Genomic DNA, 21,701 nt, shown 5'->3' with positions numbered 1-21,701 from the left:
ACTCCAGGAAGCTTTGCAAGTGACACCCCCACACACGCCTGCAGAAAGACTGTGCTGGCAAGTGGCAGCTCTGAGATCTGCCTGCTCAAGATGCAGTGCCACCTTACCCTCCAGATAATGATCAGTAACGGATAAAACACCACCATGGTCCAGTTTCCCCCAGGAAAGAAATGCCCGTGTGACCGGTTACCGCAGCCCAGCTGTTTCATGGTTAAACTGCAGTAATTCAATGATCTGGGCAGTAAATGACTTTTAGAGCCTGGCTACTTGGTCTTTGGCAGGGGTACATGAGAAACTCTGCAGGTGCTCCACGATGACTGGAGGACACGGGGCACAGGACTGCACGAGCCCCAGCTACAGCATCTTGGAGCAATCCAGAGCAAAAGCAGAGAAAACCTGCATTTGGTTATAAAAGCCAGGCATATGCAAAGACAGAGGTCTCCCTGTGCTCTACTGATTCGGTGCTTCCTGACAGAACTGCCCTTCAACTTAATACAAGAATTTGTAGTGGGTGTTAGGAAGCAAAAGACATCAAAGAATAATCTTTCAAAACTGCACAGACGTCTTGGGATACTCTCTACCCTACCATTTTTCTTGGTCAAATTATAGCGCTCATTTAACTTGTCTCTAATGTGATCACAGCTACTGGTAAAGGCACTTATTCTTCATCTGCTGCTTCATCTGAGGCAGCAATGTGCCCCAGGTGTAATGAATTTATTTTCCCGAGGTCACACTTAAAAGGATTGAACCCTACTTGACCCATGCACCAGGTCACCATTTGGAACGTACTAATTGTTTCATACACACAAAAAAAATCAAGAGAAGTCTGTGGAGTCTGATCTGTATATGAGAGAAATTACACGTCCTGTAACAGTAGAGACTGACTTAAACAGCCCAGGAGGCACTCTGCAGGACCTGGTATACTTGTATATTGTGGGTATAAGAATTAATTCTGAATAGTTAATTATTAACATTTAGAGTTTATTCAAAATCTAGTGTGCCATGCCATGTTCATGCTTATTAGTTGTAATGGAAAGAGTTCAGAGCAAAGACAATAGGCCATATACACAAAAATATATCCCTTTGAGCCTAAAATGTGCTCACTGGAGAAATAATTTTATTACATCAAATTTTAGCTTTTGTGTTCTGTGTCTTCCATTCTGTGGTGTGAAGCTGCCCCTTACCCAGCGCTCAGGCTCACGCACGCTCTCAGGCTCACGCACGCTCTCAGGCTTAGACTACACCACGAGGGATGGGGGCTTTACAGTCACATCCCCAAACTGATGTAGAAACAAATCCCAGGAGATCCTGCAGTTAAGCTGATAGAAAAGTGCTTCTGTCAGCTTAGGTTACAGCTTACCACGAACTGACTGCAGGAAATTTCGTCTCGGCCAGAAGCAGCTGCACGAGGGGGCACTGTTTGCACAACTATGACACCACAGGCTCCCGAGTGTAGGCACCAGCCAGCCTTGGTAGGAACAAGCAGCCAAGTCTTGGAGGCCCATGCTGCAGTGGCTTCATGGTCTTGACCGCGTCAGGCAAACAAGCCCTCTTCTCCTTTTGCATTCCCTATCAATTATAAATATCTAAAGGGCATATGTCAAAAGGATGGGGCCAGACTATTTTCAGTGGTGCCCAGCGACAGGACAAGGGGCAGTGGGCACAAGCTGGAACACGGGAAATTCCATCCCAACATGAGGAAAAACTTTACTTCGAGGGTGACAGAGCACTGAAACAGGCTGCCCAGAGAGGCTGTAGAGTCTCCTTCTCTGGAGATATTCAAAACCCTCCTGGATGCGTTCCTGTCCAACCTGCTCTGGGTGAACCTGCTTTGGCAGGGGGGGCTGGATGAGATGATCTCCAGAGGTCCCTTCCAGTCCTTCCATTCTGTGATTCTGTGATCAAGTCACTGTACATCAGCATATGCATTATAACTAGGAGTACGTCAACATTCACACCTCCCAAAACGTGAGAGTAGAGGTGAAGCATTAGGAGTCTATGCACCGTATTGGTGGATATGGCACCCTGTTTCCATACAACAGCACAGCACAGAGCACCTGTGCTTATCTACCCCATGCCTTGCAGTACCGATCACAGGAATGGGACCCATTTCTTGCAGGAGATGACAGGACACTAGGTTATATATGTCCAAAGCAACCTCTAAGCACAGGCAAGGATGGCCCCAGGATGAAACTGTAAAACATTATCACAGTATCCAGGCTCACTTCTAAATACAATCTCATTTTGTAGTTACTCCAGGATCCCACAGTGAGTTTTATTTGCATTTACTCTTCCCCCATGCTATGATGGAAGCAGCAGTAGATTTCTAGAGTATCCTAACATGTGATACAGAATGATACTATTCCACGGTAAGTTATAAAAGCATCCTGTCTGACAGTTCCTTCTGAAAGAGCATATTGTGAAGTAGATGAGATTTGCTCTCATTTACTAAAGACTTTGTTTTCATTTGCAGCTTTGCTAATCTGACATCAAAAATTATGAGAATAATAAATAGACACCCTCCCAAAGGAGCGAAGTTGTGGTTGATACAAACTGTGGTTGCGCGGAGTAAGACATATTCGGTACTGCCAGTAAAAAACCCAATAACTACAGCTTGTAATCTTAAGACTAAAAGGTGGGGCTGATGTATTGTCATGGTCTTTAACTTCGAAAGATTGTGAGCCTTCAGATTTTCCACACCTTCATAAAAAAATCCCCAAAGGAGGACTGAAGTTACACAATTCAGGATATGAGTGAGAGTTGGCCTGTTGTTTTATAATTCAGTATCTCTTTTATTATGAAAATTTGGAGCCAACATTAACATACTCATCCAAAATAGTTCTAGTAAGCCGTCGGATCTACCTGCACAAAAATGGCAAGTGGGATTTGTTTTTCCTTTGATGCACTGCAGTATAACTGCATTTCCCTTGCATTATATGCATTATACATCTTCATGTTTCCCTCACCACCGATAATATTTTAAGTACTTAAAATCTTTATTATGAACTATTAGAAATAAGCATATAAGACCATGATGTGTAGAATGCTGAGAGTAGGTTCAATAAACCCTAGACTAAAAATCAGCTTTAGTTATATAAAAGTGCATAGTTCATAAATACTGTATTTTGGGAAGAGAGGACAGGGATAACTCATCTTTCCTCTCTATCTAGTGCACCTGTGGAAGGGTCACAAAAGCAGAGATTCACAGTGTCAGGAACCCGAAGAGCAGCACTGCAGCACAGTTGGGCAAAAGACAATGATTCACGCAGCCTTTCTCCTTTAAATCATCAAGGAATCAAAGTCCTTAGGCATCAGTCCCTTGCGTCATTAGTACAAGCTGTTACCTCCTCCTTTGTACAGTTTTAATTGTACTAGACCCAAATTAAAATAAATTCTAATGCTTTTGTTTTTATGAAGGGCGAGTTCTACAAAAGCTAAGACAACACTGAAAGAAATCTAAAAAGTGCAAAATGTGCCTTTAATTAGAGTGCATTTATAATATATATGGAAACCACTTAAGTGTTTATTCCTCAGAGAGGTAAAAGTCTGGTAAGAGAACGTCAAAAACAATTTTAGCTCAGATGAAAAGAACTTAGAAAGTTTTCAAGGCACTTCCATGGTGATTTAGTAAAATGACTGATGTTTTGCAATTAGATTGTTGAAATGAAGCAACGCACACCATCAGTTGCATTTTAAATTGATATTTCCTCATGCTGCTATATTCAGGGTATGCTTTCATAGTGACTTACACCCACAGCTCTTGTAAATGGAAGTCTGTAGTGACATGTTACGCTGTCTCCCCTTCCCTTCCTGCTGTATTTCCACCTCCTCCCTTACGTTGCCCCTTGTTCACATGAAACGGGAAAAGCCGATTCAGTTGGTATGACTGAGATCCGGCATTTCTTTGGTTTTTTTCACTTGCTTAAGTCCAATAGTGGTGCACGGAAGGAAGCCAGAATACATTTAAGAAAGGCTGTACAAAGAAGAGGGGATGAACAGGAGAAGACCATATAGTAAGACTGCCTTAGAGTGCTACTGAACAGGATCATCGGTCACATGGATAAAGGGAAACAGCAGGTCGAGTTCAGTACCCAGGGAAGATGGTCCCATGGTAAAGGGGACGTGTGGTTCATCTCCTGTTCCACTGTAGGTTTCCTGCACACGTCTGGGCAAATCACTTCTTTGCACCTCACTCACTATTTTGCACCAAAATAATATATCCCTCCATCTGAAGAATTTAATGAGATGTTTAGCTGTGCAACTGAGGCCATATTTAAAAAGACAAAAATCATTCTACTACGTAAACAGAATTCCTTGAGTAAGATAAGTAATGCAGAAGAGAGATGACATGAAATAAACCTAATTAGAGGTGAGAATAACTGAAATAGATTTAAATAGTTATAGGTCCAACATGTAATCAAAGTCTTTTTTCTTATTTTCAAGAGTCAATCGTGACAAGATTGTTCCCTATTAAATACTACTGAAGTTTTTTGGCCATAGAAAGAGGTTAGTAAGAATATGATAATAAATTTTTCTTTTTTTACCAATGTCATATAATTTTACTTTAATAAATGATTATTATTAATCTACTAATAGCATAAGCTATTCCATTCACTTAATAGTACTTGGGAATGAAACATGACCATATTGCAATATCGTAGATGTTCACTAGATGGCAATAGATGGCACTGACTTGGAGAATGAAATCAGTTGTGTTTTTTTTTAAAAATTACATACACTTGAAATACTTGAATAAAAACAAGTGCAGTTTTTAATGTGTATTACACAACAGCAAAAAAATTATAAATATGTGGAACTCTTTTCAATTCATATATTTGTTCATAAGAGAATTAACAAAAGTGTGTTTAAAATTATTGGAAGATATAGTTTCATACTGAATACTCTAGAAGGTGGAGATGATGATTCTAGCATTGCTGCCTGTTAGAATGGTCTTAAAAATTATTAAATTTATAAATAACCAATATAATTCTCTCACAGAGGATCTGTCACATAAGCAGAAAAATTAACTTCATTTACTACTCTGATTTTAACTGCAGCACGACTATGTTTGAAAAAATGCACTGAAATGCAAATTTGAGATGGAAGCAATTATGCATGAACATGCAGTTGTGGGTAATCTGGAAGTTATCGTGGAACCATAAATTTTTAATTTAACAGCTGTGAGACAGGCCCTAAATACAATTGGTCTTAAGAAGAATCTGAGCTGCAGCATTTCTGCAGTACCGTTTCCAAAAAGGTGATACTTGGTATTCACAAATATATTTCTATTACTAGAAGAAAATAGCACTATAAGGACCAAAGCAGAAGAAAGGTGAGAACCGTGCATACACATGGATTTGTGTGTACATGAGAAGAAAAACACTGAGAGTGTTAAAAACAACTTCACTTTTGACTGTGAGTTAACTTCCTGAAAAAATACATTACCAGCATTTTCCTATTTCTATATTGTACTTTTTTTGGGATGGCAACTTGTGCTTTCCTCCACTCGCTTTTTGAAAAAGAAAGTTCCTTAAAAAGTGAACCCATGTCAAGTAACTACTTCAAACACAAATGATTAGTAATTCTTAAAAATACCTCGTAGCTTAATGGACAATTATTTCTATTCAAGACAGAAAAGCTCTGATCACAGTATCATCTTGAATAGAAATTTCTGTTTTCCATAATTCTCTTAAAAAGGATATTCCAATTCACATCAAGCAGTATTTGGATAACCATCTTATCTAAAAAATGCATGCTTTTTGAGGTATTGTAATATGAATAATGAAGCCCCGTTTGGGAAGTAGCTTAGTAAATATCAGAGGGTCAGGTTTGGCATGTCCTTGGGCAACCAAAGAGCAGGGAGCAAGGAGTGAAAATCTTGGCCCCTGAAGATTATACTGCTGACAGCTCTGCTCCGAGGCTGTTGCTGCTAATTGATTTGTGAAGTGCAGTTAAGCTCAGGATAACAGCAGTTTGCTGCAAGAATGGCGATATCCCCAGTCCCCTGACCGTGAGGTGAACGGCAGAAGCACCTTTATTTCTACTTCCTGAATACAAGGAGAAGCTGAGAGTTGTTGCACCAAATGGAGTAGGATTGGTAAAAAAGTTAGGAGGAATCAAGGGGAAAAATCGCAACAGTGGAAACTAGTTACTTTTGCTTTTATTCCTTTCTCTTCCGCCCCTACCTACTAGTGAGGATTTAAACTTGAAAGAAGGTATCTTACAATTGAGGTAAGTTGACAAGGGAGGATGTATTTAGATGTTCTGGATCTTCATCGTATACAAAGGCTACAGCATTATTACTGCTCACAAACAGAGCAACATTCCTAGCGCACAGTTTGAAAAAGACAGAGCACATAATTGCTTTTAATTACAGCATTTAGTTAAGTGTTTGAAAAATTCAATTTAAAAATGCAAATTCTGTATTGTTATTGCATGTTCTCCAGGATGATTTGGGAAGAAGTAAGTACAGATATGTTCCCAAAGAACATTACTGCAAATGGTTATCTATTAAATAAGACGTTATTAAGTCTAATTAATTCTTCACTAAGCAAAACCTCCGTGTACAGTCAGGTAGTCTTCCCTTATCTATGCACCAGTAATTCTCTTGCACTTTCTCTGACATTCTATTCTGGAATATACGGTACCTCTGCAGTTGCTGCCACCCACGTACCTTCATCATTAGCAGACAGTTTGCCATGGAGTACATCACCCGGCCCAGACGTGACCTCCACAGCTGAACAGAGGCTGCAAAGAAAGAGCAGCTTGTGAATTCGCACAAATAAATTAGAGGTTCTTTCTTGCCATCAATTATTGGTTCTATGAATTACGATTTTGAAAGATCCCCCTCATTAACACCACTGGGTTTTAGCCTAGAATTTTTAATTCTCAGCCACGCGGCATTGTCAGATGGAAAATTCTGCATCTCTCTGAGGGAATCGCTCAAGCGGCTCTGGGGACCATACATGATGCACGAGGCAGAGCAATTGACAGCCGCTCAGCTTGGAGCTCAGGCCAAATATTAAACCTTAAAAGAAGCCACACATTTTTCCATTATCAGAACAAAAGGTGCATAAAAAGATTCAAGTGATAACGAGCATCAGTTTAAAAACATGTAATCTACAGCATTAAATGTGATAAACTCAAACATAGCTAAAATGTCATTTCAGAGCCAAAACATGCAGGGTGAGAACTGCTTGAGTCTGAGACTGTTCATGCTTGCCTCTGGCTTGGAGATATGCTGGAAAAAATCTGCCAAGCCTGTCTGCTTTCCCCATGCTCCGGGAGCTTGCAGGCATTAAAAGCTGCAGCAGCAGATTTCTCTCTCTTGCTTTGCAGACAGGCTCCTGATGTTGTAAGAGAATGGTTCACATACATCCTTATTTTCTCCTGTGTTACAGTACCATAGATCAATGCTAGAAATATTCCTCTAATCCTCAAAAATAAACATTAGGAGTATTAATTTAGTACATTGGGAAAATAAATGTATCTCAGTCAATCAGCTGTCAAGGTCACTGTAATGATTTGAAAGGGGGGGAGGAAAGGGAGAAGAGGCTATTTCAGTGAGATTGTGATAACTGAGACCACTCATTTGTATCAATAATGAAGTCTCTGATGAAAGCATGGCAGGTCACACAGATAATTCTTTCAGCACACATAAATGCCATTACAAACAAGAAGAGAGCTTGGTGAATTGTCTACTCCCCTTCCTAAAAAAGAAAAAACTCCTTCAATCCTCTCCAACAACAAAACAAAAAAACCCAACCTATGAATATCTCCAAATTATCTTTGTCAAGAGGAGCGTAATGTGGGACCCAGGACTGAACCCACTGTACCTTAAAACCATTCATTACTCCTACCTTTTGTTTTAGAAATTCCCCCTTGACTGCATATCCCTACTGCTATTAATGGAGAGGATGCTGTAAACCATGAGCAAGTATTTTATGCTACATTTCTATTCTTCTCTCCTTGTGGGTGTCTGTAAAACCTCGACATAATTAAGTAACTCTCCTTCATTATTTCAGTTATGTCAATCTTTCCTTTTTGCATGTCCTCATAGTTTGGTAACCACATTCAGCTTTTTAGGACTTAGGTGACAAATTAGATGCTGATTCCTGCAGTGGAGGTATCTAGGTTTCCTGTTAACAGTGCAATAGCACCAGCCACGGTTCTCAAAAAGGACTGCAAAGCAGACAGACCCGGTGTCTCCAGTCTGTGCTATGAACTGAACAGCAACCTGATCTGGAAATGCCGTAGCCCCGTGGGATGAGGCTTCTTAGCATTGACAGAAAAGGGTTAGGGTTAAAGAAAACCTGCAAAGCAGTAAACAAAACTGAAAACCCAACAGTTGATCATTGTATGCTACTGAAATGCCTGACACCCGCTCTGCAGGTCCACACAGCCATGCTTCCGCTCCAAGCATTTGTTTTTCCTTGTTATTTATCAAGGGCTCCATACTCCACACTGCCATTCATTTCAATAGCAGCTCTGTGCACTGAGAAGTCACAAAATTGGGATCTTACAGAATGCGTTACCAGGCAAGTGCTGCAATGCTAACTCTCTCTGCCTGTTGAAAAACCTGGCGCTATGTTCCAGACTAGAGGAGATGTACACAATAAATCGATTGGTGTGGCACCTTCTTACACCAGCAATAAGGAAATTACATGCTAAGCATAATCCCTATAATGAATTAAAGCTGTCTTCACATAAAGTTAATAAGGTTTGCTTCAGCGAGTCTCACATGAAAAAAACCAAAGCCATTATCAGCCTCCTGGAGCTCCAAATGCAGGGAAGAAGCAGACAGGGAGCAGACCTGGCTGACCTCCACCGACAATAGCAGTCAACACTCTCTGCAAAGGTCCCACGGGCTTTTTGGCAGTCTTAAGCCTACAGGCAGCTGCACAGCAGCCATACGAAGATCTCTCCAAATTTTCAGCAGCCTTGTCCCTTGGTAACTAGTAGCTGCTGCTTTTCTAACTACGCCTCCTCCTGAGCTCATCTCAGCTCTAAAGCAGCAGCAGCAGAGAGGAAAAGCAAGAAGCCAGAAACTCAGGAGTGAAACAGACTGCAGGACGCAGGATTATGACACAGCTAGGAACAAGTCCTTGTACCTTAAAGGAGGATCAGTGCCTTGGTTTTAAAGGGGTAAAAAGGAAAAGAATGTGAGGATAATAAGGACAAAAATGAAGGTAGAAAGGGGCTAACAGGGAAAAGTAGGTAGGAGAACAGAGGCAAGAAGAACAGTAGTTACAAGGAGAGAAGAACAGAAACTCCTGGAGCGCTGTGGACAAATCATCAGTATCAGATGATTTCTCTTTTTCTTAACCCTTTTGAGAAGAGGAGTAAATGTATTCCACTATATTTGCAAATGCCTCTATGATATACGCCACTTACATGTGCGTTCACTGTTTCAGGACGTATCTAGATGGTACAGTACAGTAACACATTGCTTTACCTCCACTCAATTTGAATATCAGGCAGAAGAATTCAGACAGATCTTCATCTTTCCATGCAGACATTGTTTTAGGGAATTGTTTATAATAATGTTTTAACTCTACTCGGCCTCTTCCTGTCTCAGAGGCAGACTTTTACTTCCCACAGGCTCTAGGTGAATGTTACCATCCTAGAAGGAAGCTGCTAAGATTTCCTTAAACTATTAGCTGAATCTGAAAGGTTTTTGTTTTCTCAGTATGATGTTTTTAACTTGCTTGGCACCACGAGTGGTTCATATAATCCATAACAATGCCCCAAATGCCACCTCTTGTCCAACTCTTAAGTGCACTCAAATGACCTCATTAGTATAAATTCTGTCAAAAAAAACACCCAAAAAAATGCTTGGACAACTGACTTGTCCTGATGACCCTTCTTTATGCAGTAATCTATCTTATACTATTGAAGTTAAACAACTAAGAGGGAAGCAACAGGAAAAAACATAACTGCATATAAAATCGTGAAAATGACGATGTAGATTAATATAATCTAAATCTTATTCTACAAAGTGACTTAGGTATTTCAGGAGTCTAAGTACCACGCAGCTACAGTGAGAATCAGCCATCTGTGTAGCCACATCCTAGGCCAGTGTAGCCCTTGTATGATGGCAGTTCAATCTAAAGAATTTCAGTGGATTTCAGACACGAGGACAGAGAGGAGCAAGTCACCCAAGGCTTAAGATGAAACATCCATCTAGCCATGACACACATATATTCATCACTGAAGGACAGCAGCCATGTTCTTTGTTTCTTCTAAGCAGGAAAAAAAATTGATTTAGTACATCAGTTTGATCAAGGGCAAAACTGTGAAATTAATTCCAGCAAATAGAAGTACAAGGTGTATCATTTTGGAGGCTGAGCAGGCTATGAGATTACAAAAATACTGTTTTAACAACTCAGGGGCACTCTTGTGAAAACTTCTGGCATACTTAGGCAAGCGATAAAAACACACTGCCTGTGAAAAAAATGTTTAAAGAATACCTACCTTGTCTGTTCTCCTGTGTAATGTTAGTCATACTTCCATCTTCAGCTAAGCCTTGCTCCAAATTTTCTAATATCTGTAGTAAATTTTTTAAAGTAACCAACATGAGTTTAAACAGCGCTGTATAATAAATGCAAGTTATCTACAATTGACAGTCTACACGTAAACCAATTCAGGCAGGAATGTTTCACCGAGGTACAGTTCAAAATTACTGATTATTACTATAGCTAGATCAATTGCACAAAGGAATAAAGCCATTGTATGGTAGAAGGATGTTAGAGTTCAGGTTTATGATACTTACAGAACATTAAATGTCAGCACACTCTAGGGACATGCACATTTTGTTAAGCAAAACATGAAATATGTTTCACCAGAGAATGAATGTTGATGATCATGAAGAAAGTCAAACTGATTTTTCATAAAAAGCCACTGCCTCCTAACTCCCTCCTCCTCCCCAAGCATGGGCTCTGGTTTCAGCCTTTTGTCCTTAATGAAATATTCCTCTTAGTTGTTCCTGCAATTTCCTTGTCAAAGTTTGGGTTTTATTGCTTCCTTCTATTTATTATAGATTTTCAAATCATGTTAACTGTTATGTGAATGAAACGTTGTATTATTAGAAGAATGAAAATGTATACTTAATGAAGCTTGTATCTTAAGCACTTTTACAATATATATGCAGGATCCCATTTGAAATGCAAGTCAACTTTCCTTTTTCTGATCCCATTACAGTTTCTCTGAACTTGTTTTCCGATTCCCATCCCACAGATCACCCCATTTTTGCCATTAGAGATTTATAACTTTGGTTGTAGAACAAAGCTTGAGATTTCCTTCAAAAAACCATTAAGGCCACTTGCTCTTTAATCAGCCTCTGTGGTTAGCCAATTAGGGAAACACAAGGTGCTTCCTCTTCCGAGGACCAAGTGCACTTCCGAACACAGAGCTCTCAGCTTCTCTCACTGTTAAGTAGTAGGTTTCTTTTTTCCTACACCAGCAAAGTGTTCCAGTTGTGCTCAGTGCTTTGTAAGAAAACCCTTAAAAACAACACAGGAAAACCTCCAAAGCAAAGACAGGTAGAATTAATGTGGCCTCAGGCAGCGTGTTGGTGCCTCCTACAGCCAATCAGTACCTCCAGGGAGCAAGTTCATGCCACCTATTTTAGACATCATAAGGTGGAAGGAATTGTCTTAAGAGATGCCAAGCTCTTTTCACAGACTAGAGTGAAAGCTTGAAGTTAGGTGCCATAAATTTTGCTGCAAGGAACTTCAGAGCAAGGAGAGACATATGATGAAACGACAGCAGTTACTGCATGCCAGCTGAGCCAGAGTAGTTTTCCCGATACGAAGTGTTAGCCTGTGACAAATACAAGGTAATATGATTTAGAGTAAACCTTGTTCACAGAGGACTAGGCTAAGTTGCCTTACCTCAAATTCTGAGAGTCTAGGAGCATACGTCAGTAGATGCTGCAGCTTAGCTGATAGGCAGCAGTTTATGAGGTCGCAGTGGCACGTCTGTGAGACTGAATCTCAGTCCCACTGTCAAAAGCAGTGTAGCCACTTAGAAATCACTTAGAAATCAAAGCACCACATTTAAGCGTTAAATGCCTAGTGTATAACGAGGCACCCCGTCAGAGAAAAAAAGATTCCACTCATCTCCCACAATCCACTTTATGGTCTATTTTCTGTCCAGTCTAAAACCCACAATCTTCCTCTTCTCCTGAAAAACATCTAGTGACCACTTCTCATCCTCAATAAGGCTCCAAGGTCTTACTCTTGAAATGGTCTAAACGTAACAAGGTGCCTTCATCAACGAGACATGCTGTCTTTTTCAAAAAGACAATGGCCCTTCTCTGAAAACGTGCCCACTAACATTATCAAAAAGGAAAAAAAATAGATATTAGAGTACTATATTAACTGTTCTGTGACATTACTTGGAGATACCTAGCCACCACCTCAAGCTCAACGTAACTAAAACAAACTTAGTGCTGATTTGAGGCTAATTGGTTTATTCCCTAGGTCTATCTCCTTTTGCCCTTCTTAAGTGTAGGAAAATCATCCGCATCCTTCAATATTTGGGTATTTCCTCAGTTTTCCGAGACTTGTTTAATAATAATTAATAATTTAATAATGATTCAGGTAGTTCTTCAGTGTAAGCCATCTGGGTTAGCTGACATGAAATACTTAATTTTAGGAAATCCCTTCATCCCACTTTTCAACAGATGGTAAAAAGCTTATTCTAGCACTATCACGTGGGATAGCTCTAAACATTCTGGTTTGCAATACAAAGAGAAATATGATTGAACACTTCTACCATCTACAATGAACATCAGTTTTATGTATTACCTATGCTTTTTCTTGTTTTGAGTAATGATAAATACACACTCATTAGTTTTACTGGCTAGTATTATTTCACTGATTCTTCCATTTCATTCCCTATCAATTGCTTGTATACTGTTAACTACTAACCTATGTGCATCACCAAAGCAAAAACAATCAGTAGCAAAGAAACTGAAAAGGTCATCAATTTGGAAGGAAAACAGAAGACCAGGAGATATGAAAAGTGTGTTTGGAAGGGCCAAGGAGGAGCAGAACTACTCATGAAGGAGAGCGGTGGAACTACAGAGGGAGAAGCTGATGGACAAACAGCACAAAGTATTTTTGAAAAGTTTCGCAGAGGCTAGTTTAGGAAGCGAGACTGTTAACCCACTTGCCACTGCTTCATCCACCTGGTAGAAGAGCCCAGTGCAGCTCTGCCACTTGGAAGATTAGGGTTAAAACGTAAAATAGGCTACGCTCTGAGATGTGTGTATTTCCAGGAGCTCTCCCAGAAGCTTGGGTACAAACAAGGGAGGAGTTTAATCAGCTTGTTCTCAGTGGCATTAGCACTAAAGTGATCACACCTATATTTTTAAAGGAATACTTGAAAAGAACAAACTCTTTTGTGATTTAAATTCCTATTGTTATTCTTACTGCTTGGCTGTTTGGTGAGCATTTATTTTAAGGCAGACCTATAAAGGCAACAACTTCTTGAAGTAATTAATGGGAAGTCATTGAGGCTGGCTGGGAAGACCAGTAACACAGAAACAGTAATAATTTCACTGGATTCCTCCCCCAAGCTGTAATAGGCATTTGGCATTACAGATTATTTCTTTCCCCAATGTTGCACCTATAGGCAGAGATGTAAAACATCCGACCAAATCTTCAGGACAAATTTGCAGGAATACTGGAAAACGTAAAAACTTTACTGTCAATACAAGGAAAATAAAAACTATGCTTTTGCACTCAACCTCCAATCCTGCTTCAGGTACCAGAAATATGGAAGCAGATGGGGACTGAAGAGACCAAGTTACCAAAACAGTGACAAAGTAAATATGGTTAGATCTTGAAGCCGAATGGCTAATCCACAGTTGACAAGTGCCTGTAGAACGTGTACAACAAAAAGCAAGAGGGAATTTAGCAGGTTAAAAAGAGGTATCAGATAGAAATAACACAATTACATTAAGGAAGAGAAACAAAATAGGAAGACAAATTTTCTTATGGTAAGAATGCATTAGCATTAGCCTGGAATAGCCTCCCAGGGGATGTGGCCTCAGCTCCATAGGCTGCCTCATTAAAAACTAGAAAACAACCTTGCATTGCAGAGACAGACTAGGTGAGCTAATAGGTCTTTTCTCTCTTCTAGCTTTTATGACTCCAAGATCATCTCATTTACATAATGACTATTCGTACGCCCTTCTGTAAATACGGATGACCAAAGATTATTTTTCCACTTTTTAAAACAGGGAAATAAAACACTAGAGGCTTTTCGTTGAAAGCTCCCCAATTAATTCTGTTATAACCCAAATGGTTCCCAAGTGTCATATACAACTATTAAGACTAATGAGCATACATCCTTTATGTTATTTTCTTGGTTATGCCATGGGTTTTCATAAGTATTATGCACTTTATTCTTGAACATTCCAGGTGAGATCGAGATTATTCAACTAACAGCATTCTATACAGAAATCAAAACACATATATAAACAATTGTCAGCCAACCCTGACTTCAAATAGTTAAATTATCACCAATTTACAACTGTCTTTTAAAAACATATTTATCTTTACAAGCTGTCCTTTTCCACACAATCTTGTTTCTACAGTTGTCTTTGAATTGCTCCAAAAGACAAGGTACTTCATTGAATGCAAACAAATGAAGTAATCTGCAATGAGGTGTCTGGAATAACTAATCAGAAATAGTCCCTTGTGAAGGATGGAATGTTTTATTTTCTCGTTTGTAGTTTTCTGTGTACTGTATTTTAAAAGGAGCATCCAGCAGCACAGACAATGGCTTGTCCTGGCTACTGTATCCTGGCTCTAGTGGAAGCTGTCAGAGGCAAAGGGAGATCGTTCTCTTTCTGCCCACAACTGAACACGCCAACCCAGGAGAAACTTTGCAAGCTCAGACACAGGAAGGCAGAGAGAAAGAGAGGCAATCTGCAACCAACAGCAAGTGCGGAGAACAGGGGACTCCTCAAAAGAGCATGTGGAAGCTGTAGAGCCAGCCTCAAAGAAGCTTTCCCCAAGGGCACGAGGGATCACACAGAATTCATAGTGACCTAGGCCACCATAAGTTGATGAATGAAAACATGAGTAAGCAGATCTGTTCTTGAAGAACTTAACAGGCAGGGAAATATGTATATATTAATTTGTAAATCTCCTTTATTTCTACTTCAGCTTCTCCAGCATATCGAGTTTCCCTTATTTAAACAAATAATCAGCCTAGTTCATGTTCAAACAAAATCTTGTATTATAGTTTGAAAGCTTCCTTGGTACACTGGGGTATGCTCTAAGGATATGCACTTCAAGGAAAAGAGCACCGGCAGAGCCACCTCAAGGTTGCAGAAGACTTTAAGGTCTTGTAAAGAAAGAGGAGGGGAGTAAACTTCCTTTTCTTTCATTCCTCTATTGACTGATAATCTTGTGGAGAATCATGGCTGGTCACACTGTAACTGAGATACGGTCTTTTCAAAAATCAAGCCAGATGACTGATGAACAGCCCGCTCAGCAGTCACTTCCTTGCTCACATTCATACCATTTTCTCCCTCTGTTACAAGATAAAGGAACTTAGAAGCCAGTTAAGTTTTTGGAATCTAGTGACACCTTCATGACTGAGTGGAGACAACGCAGCACTTAATATCAGATCGCATAAAAACAAGATGTGAAACAGCTGTTCTGCTGTAGACTGGGGTAGGCAAATATCAGTAGAAGCACTGTGAAATCCTGCAACAGAGGGGTATGACATTTCCAAGAAGAAAAAAATTACTTCAAATTGAAGATGACTGTTTATGAAGGAAAAGGCTGGAGAGAACAGCCTGCCAGCAATACTATTAGATGAGATGGTCATGAACAGGTAACAGCATTCATGAAGTGCTAAAAAGTAGCACTTCTTGGCCAAATTGGATAGATCTCTCAACTGCTTCCAAATCAATTCTTTCCAACTCTGTAAGAAATGCCACATTCATCTTTTATTACCTAAACCTTTCACCTGTTTCCCTCATAATACAAAACCTAGGGTTTTTTTACTGTAAAGATTTGGTCATCCTAGTCAGTACTGTGCTAGAAGCAAGCTGATTTTATATACATAAGGCCATTATAGTACACAACTGGCAATTATCAAATGCCTTCACTTCTGTTATCCACATTATTTTTAGGAGTAAATACAGGAACCTTCCATGTAATACTGAAAATAAAAGTTAATCACATGTATTTATCTTACATACAGTTTTGAAATTTCAAGTGTCGCAGATAAAACAATAATGCTGCATTTCTTCTAGAATTTACCACACTGTAACATTCATAGGCACTGTTGCATTAGACTACCCAGGAAAGATTTCTGTAAAAACCTTTAAGGATGAATGATTATTGGGTTTAGTGAATAAGGTTAGTGGTCACAACACCATCACTCCAATTTCAGCACCCACAAATCTCATGTTACAATTTAGGCCATAATTTTGTATTATAGCACTTGACAGAACAAAACAAAACCACCCAAACTCAGCAGGTTGTATTTATATTCCCAAATGACTGTTGTTTCCAAAAGCAGCTACTCAGACTATTTCTGAAGGATCAAGACTATTTTTGAAGGATCAAGATCACTAACAACTGCGTTTTGAGATAGCTGGACACAGCTGAGTGAGGGAAGAAAGCTCTCCTACTTGCCCTTAAACACATCTGCTCACTGTTCTCCGAGTCTTGTCTGGTAAAAGTACAAAAGCAAGAACTATGCAGAACCACGGTGCCCTCTGTTCTACTCATTTTGGTCAGAGCTACAACAGAGGAGAGAAGGATGTATCCTAAAATGGAAGCACTTAATTTCTTCTGTTATTGAGTTCCTTACTTGTATCAAGATGGAGTAAAAAAATATCATCATTGAAACTCAATGGTCTAAGTACAATAAAATGTATTTCTTAAACATTAAGAAATGTTAGTGCATAGAGAAGCTGTTACCTTGGCGCAGATTATCTTCATACTATGCAGTCTGTCAAGTGATTCCTGAGGATTACCTAGGTACTGAGGAAGTTCAGCATGTAAAATCCGCATAGAGAAAGGAACCATGGAACCTAGAAAGAGAATTAATTTTATTAAATGTATTCGGTATAATGATCAGTTTGTGATTTGCCTACATTAGACAAACTATTTCTCACTAGTGTATATGACACAAAGTCCATTTTACCTTCGTATCTTTTTCTTCGATGTGAAAGATGAGAAAAAAGCAAACATTTTCTCAGCTATAACACGTAATATTGTAAAATTTTTTAAATAGATAAACACACATTTACCAATGACCCAATCCTCTAAGTTTATGAGCATCCTGGATGACTTCAAGGGCAGTTTCAGGAGCTGTAGGGACTCGTAATGTGTGCAACATATTGAAAAGGTTACCTGAACATCTTGAAAAATTACCTGAAAAAGTAACTGCCTACCCTGTTACACAGACAATAATTCTGAACACAAGCTAAATGCTACTATTAAAAACAAATCAGAACTAACGTAACAGGGAAACAGGCCTTGCAAAATACTGTGCCACAGTTCTAATATTTTAACATAACTTATTTGCTTACTTCAGACATATTCTAAGGGGATTTTCCTCTCAAGTCACCTCTTGCCTCATCTTTTCTCCAAAACAGGACTCAAGAGCTTCTTCATAAAGATTTTTGCAACTGTTCTTAACAGGCCTGTATTTCAAAGAGGTAAATGCTATATACAATGAGTCACTGCCTCTAGACATTTTTTTAAAAGTTGACAAAATTTTAATCACAAAACTCACTAATTATGAGCCTCAGAGTAAGCCACTTACATCTACATAAACACTCTTTTGCCAATGCTAACTGTAACAGATGTACACACAAGTTTCATGCATCATCATACATGGAATAGAGACTAAGAAAACAAAACTGCCTTTGAAAGTCTTAAGAGAAGAGTGAAAAGTTATTCAATCACTAACAAAAGATAGGAAATATTTCATGTCTGTATCCTGACTAGTACCTAGCATGACACAAGTAAAGACACAGTCAGAGTGTGTGGGGTGAACTACAATGAAAAAGAAGGCGAAAATAATTTAAGAGTAAATTCCGCGCCAGAACACCACAGAAAAAAATCCTTTGTAAACACACCATGAACTTAAGAACCTGCACTGCAAAGCTATGGAAGCAAACGTCACCTGTGGCTGGTTCCATCTCTACAACCCCTCTGCTGGCCAAGTTATAACTCCATCATCCAACGGCAATCCTGCCAAAAGCAGCAGTGCCTAAAACCAGTTAGTTTGGTACTGCTCTTTTGGATAAAAAGACTTTTCTCCAAAGAGAAAGAAGAGAAAGAATTAAGAATAGTCTTAATTTACTGTAAATACATGAACCATGCACCTGCCGCTGCGCTCAACAGGATTTCTGAGGCAAAGGTAAAAAGAGGAAAACTTTTGTTCATCAGCAAAGCTTTGGAAAATCTCAGATATAAAACAAAAGGAATCTAAAGTTTTAGCAACATTTTTGGTTAATGACTGTGTTCTAGCATTTTCAACTCTGAAGAGTTTGTATCATTACATTCTCTTGTAAAATGCAGCAAAAGGTCAACTCAATAAATACTCTTACTGAAAATCTGAATTGGTAACAGAACAGCTTAACGTACAGATAGACGAGTATTTAACGGAGCACAGATGAAATGTCTCACGTTATCTATTTTTATAAAATTTTTATAATGTTTTGTAAAACATTTCTTGGGATTGCATATTTTGTAAAGGATTGATCTTACATATTGCTGAATGAAGCCACACTATTATGATCCATGAAAGGGGAAGGAGAAACCCATTACCAATCTTCATCATCAGAAGTGGTGTCAGAGGATGTCAGAGTGACGAATGCTACTCCAGGCCAACTTAGATTCCATAAGAATCTGATTTATTTCCTATCCCAACTAAGACCTCAGTTGTAATAGGCATTCAGAACTATATTACTTCAAAATGTACTTTATTAATGTTTTATTTCTCAACCACTTCGTATTTCCTTCAGAGCATGTGACCAAAAGGCATTCCACTGTGATCCTTAGCAAACGTCAAGTGTGATGACGGGTGTCTCAAACATAAGCAGGAGGAAGCTGGCCCATGGTGTAGGGGTAGTCAGTGTAATGACTTTTCGAACCTTAGTTTATATTAGTATTTCATGCAGGAAGATCTAAAACTCTAGCATCTGTTTCTTTGTGAAACTCATGGCATAACTCGTGTCCTGCAAGAAACTTAACTGCAAGTATCCAGCAAATCCATCCAGTGAACCTCTGTTACTTACTGCTATTAAACAGGCTGCTAACTTTATTTAAAATGTCAGCAACACCAACTGTTTCTGTCCTCTTCCTCAGTTACCCTGTAATCCTTCTGAATAGCAGATGATTTTTTTTTTTTTTGGAAGAAAGCACAAAACTATGTGCGCTCTCACACAGGTGTGGGAACTGGGGAAAACAAAAGAGAAAAGAAACAAGCTTCTACCATTGGTAAGCCTGTCTTACCACTCCATGTAAACAGTGTTTTGTAACTTCAAGTCAAATCAGATGAGCAAATTGTTCATAAAAAATCTGCAGCACTTATCCAAGCCACTCATCCAGACACACTCCTTAAATACTCTGTTTAAAAAAGAGAAACTCTGAGATTTTTGGTTAAGTGTATTTTCCCAGATATGTTCCTGTCTCCAAGTACGCTTCTTTTTAGTTAGATGATATGAGGTATGGATAAAATATCTAAATCAGTTCCCACATTAATAAACTGATTTTCTGGTTAAAAGGAACGACCATAAATTTACTTTAGATTTGATAAAACTTTCAATGAGTGCTACTTATATAGTAAGCGCCCATACGATTTACATACACGTCTCAGGAAGGAATACGTGGCAGTAATAAAAAAAAAAATGCATGTGAAAAGAACCCTTCACCAAAATAATCCTGTAATTCCTCGTTAACAGGTGTGTAAAAACTGACAACACCCCTCCACCCCAGAGTACCCTATTTCTGCATTGTCTCCAGCATCCAAAATCTGAATCTATCTAAGAAAATGGAACAAACATCTTTGAATTTGTCTGAAACAAAGATGTCAAGAAAGAGCCTGAGAGAAGCAACAGGAAGTTACTAAAAATCTTTTCAGAGGGTGGATGGTTATGAACCGTTGTTACCAAAGGAGCTGTGTGCGCACCACGGTGATGAGAACTTTGTGAGCATAATGGGCTTGAAATGCAGCCCAGCACAGCTTCATGGGGTGAACAGGAGATGAAAAAGGCAAAGGCAAACCATAATATGACTTCTGTGAATCTTCATCAAAGCCACATCAGTTCACTGATAAAAAGGTGAAAAAGCAAAAAATAAGAGAATCACAGAAAGTGCTGACTTTGAACATTTAAATGAGTTAACTCTGAGCTCATGAAGAATTTTGGTCTAAACAACAGGACACGGCTCTGTTCTCCTATGACATCACCATATCATGTTGCATCAAAGGCTCATCATTCGGCTGTTTCCTGCTGCAAGAACAACAGCGTGGAAGAGCTCATTCCTGTTGATAAAAAAATATGAGAGAAAAAGAAAATGCACACAAATCTACAAAACCACAACTTTCATTCTTTTTTGCAAGATGCAGAAATTGAGCCTCCTGATCAAAAAAGTATTCCCTAATATTTTAAGGTGAAGATGGTGACAAATGAAAAAGAAATGAGATCTAAAAAAGGTGTGTCTGCGACTTTAGAAAACATCGTAATTTTCATTTCACATTGTCTAGGTTAATAAGAAAACAGTTGGGAAGAGGTAAGTGATGATTTGTTGATGACTCTAATAGATCAGTAATAATAGTGTTAGGATGGTCTGAAAGGCAAGTTGTAGAATTCAGTGTACAAAATTTAATTAAAAAGCAGATCAACATTAGGGGAAAAAACCCTACACTTGCCTGGATAAACATAGTTACATTGGGGGAAAAACAAAACAAGAAAGATTGACTATATTAACACTAAGCTGTAACAGAAATACATGTACTTGTTAGATTAAGAATGACATTATATTTTCTGAAAGGTTTCACCTACTTGCTTACTGTGAGGCCACATATTTAAGGCACACAGTGTAACACATTTCTTTGTAATAGGTTCCTCTACAAGTGGGCATATATATATTCCTGTGTTATCTCACTAGGGATAAGAGAATTTTATATAAAATAAAATGGATTTTGGCACGTGCTGCCTTTTGCAAAACTACTTGGAACGAAACCCATGTCCTCCATTATATTTCACTCAGCACTGAATTTAAGAAGGCAACATGTCAAGGAAATATTTAAAATAAGCAGCATATCTTGTAATTAAAATGTTTACTTAAGAGCACAGGAGAATGGATTTTGCTCTCTACTTCATGCTTTGGATTTCTAAAGAAGTAATGCCACCTTATACAGCACAACCACGTCAACTAAGCCTAGATGATTTCAACAAAAGGCAATACCCTACAGTTACTGTATTGAGATTTTATTTTAACTAAGTCTTCTTCTAGCTTGATGTTTTACAGTTGACCTCTGTTGCTCCCCTTTAGGGGTTTCATAATAATTTTATCTATAAAAAATTCATAATGGAAAAATGGTTTAATTTTAAGACAATTCTTTTCTTAGCTATTGCTTTTAAATAGAGATTTTTTTTCAAAGAATATTATTTTTGATTGTCACATTGGCATGAATTAATTTAATTCATATAT

At 38.8% G+C, this 21,701-nt stretch overlaps 1 protein-coding gene across 1 annotated transcript in view; it reads right to left on the bottom strand.

The window, feature by feature from the left end:
* Nucleotides 1-21,701, bottom strand: part of TRAPPC12 (trafficking protein particle complex subunit 12) — a 52,166-nt gene that overhangs the window by 6,030 nt on the left and 24,435 nt on the right. Inside the window, exons 6-8 of the mRNA XM_074153312.1 lie at nt 16,953-17,065; nt 10,474-10,546; nt 6,674-6,747 (exon numbers count right to left, since the gene is read on the bottom strand). Of these exons, the coding sequence (XP_074009413.1) occupies nt 6,674-6,747; nt 10,474-10,546; nt 16,953-17,065 (260 nt within the window). The remainder of the gene's footprint in view (nt 1-6,673; nt 6,748-10,473; nt 10,547-16,952; nt 17,066-21,701) is intronic.

Source organism: Numenius arquata, chromosome 9 (genome assembly GCF_964106895.1).
Source record: "Numenius arquata chromosome 9, bNumArq3.hap1.1, whole genome shotgun sequence".
NCBI lineage: Eukaryota > Metazoa > Chordata > Aves > Charadriiformes > Scolopacidae > Numenius > Numenius arquata.
This window is presented reverse-complemented; position numbering and strand designations above follow the sequence as displayed.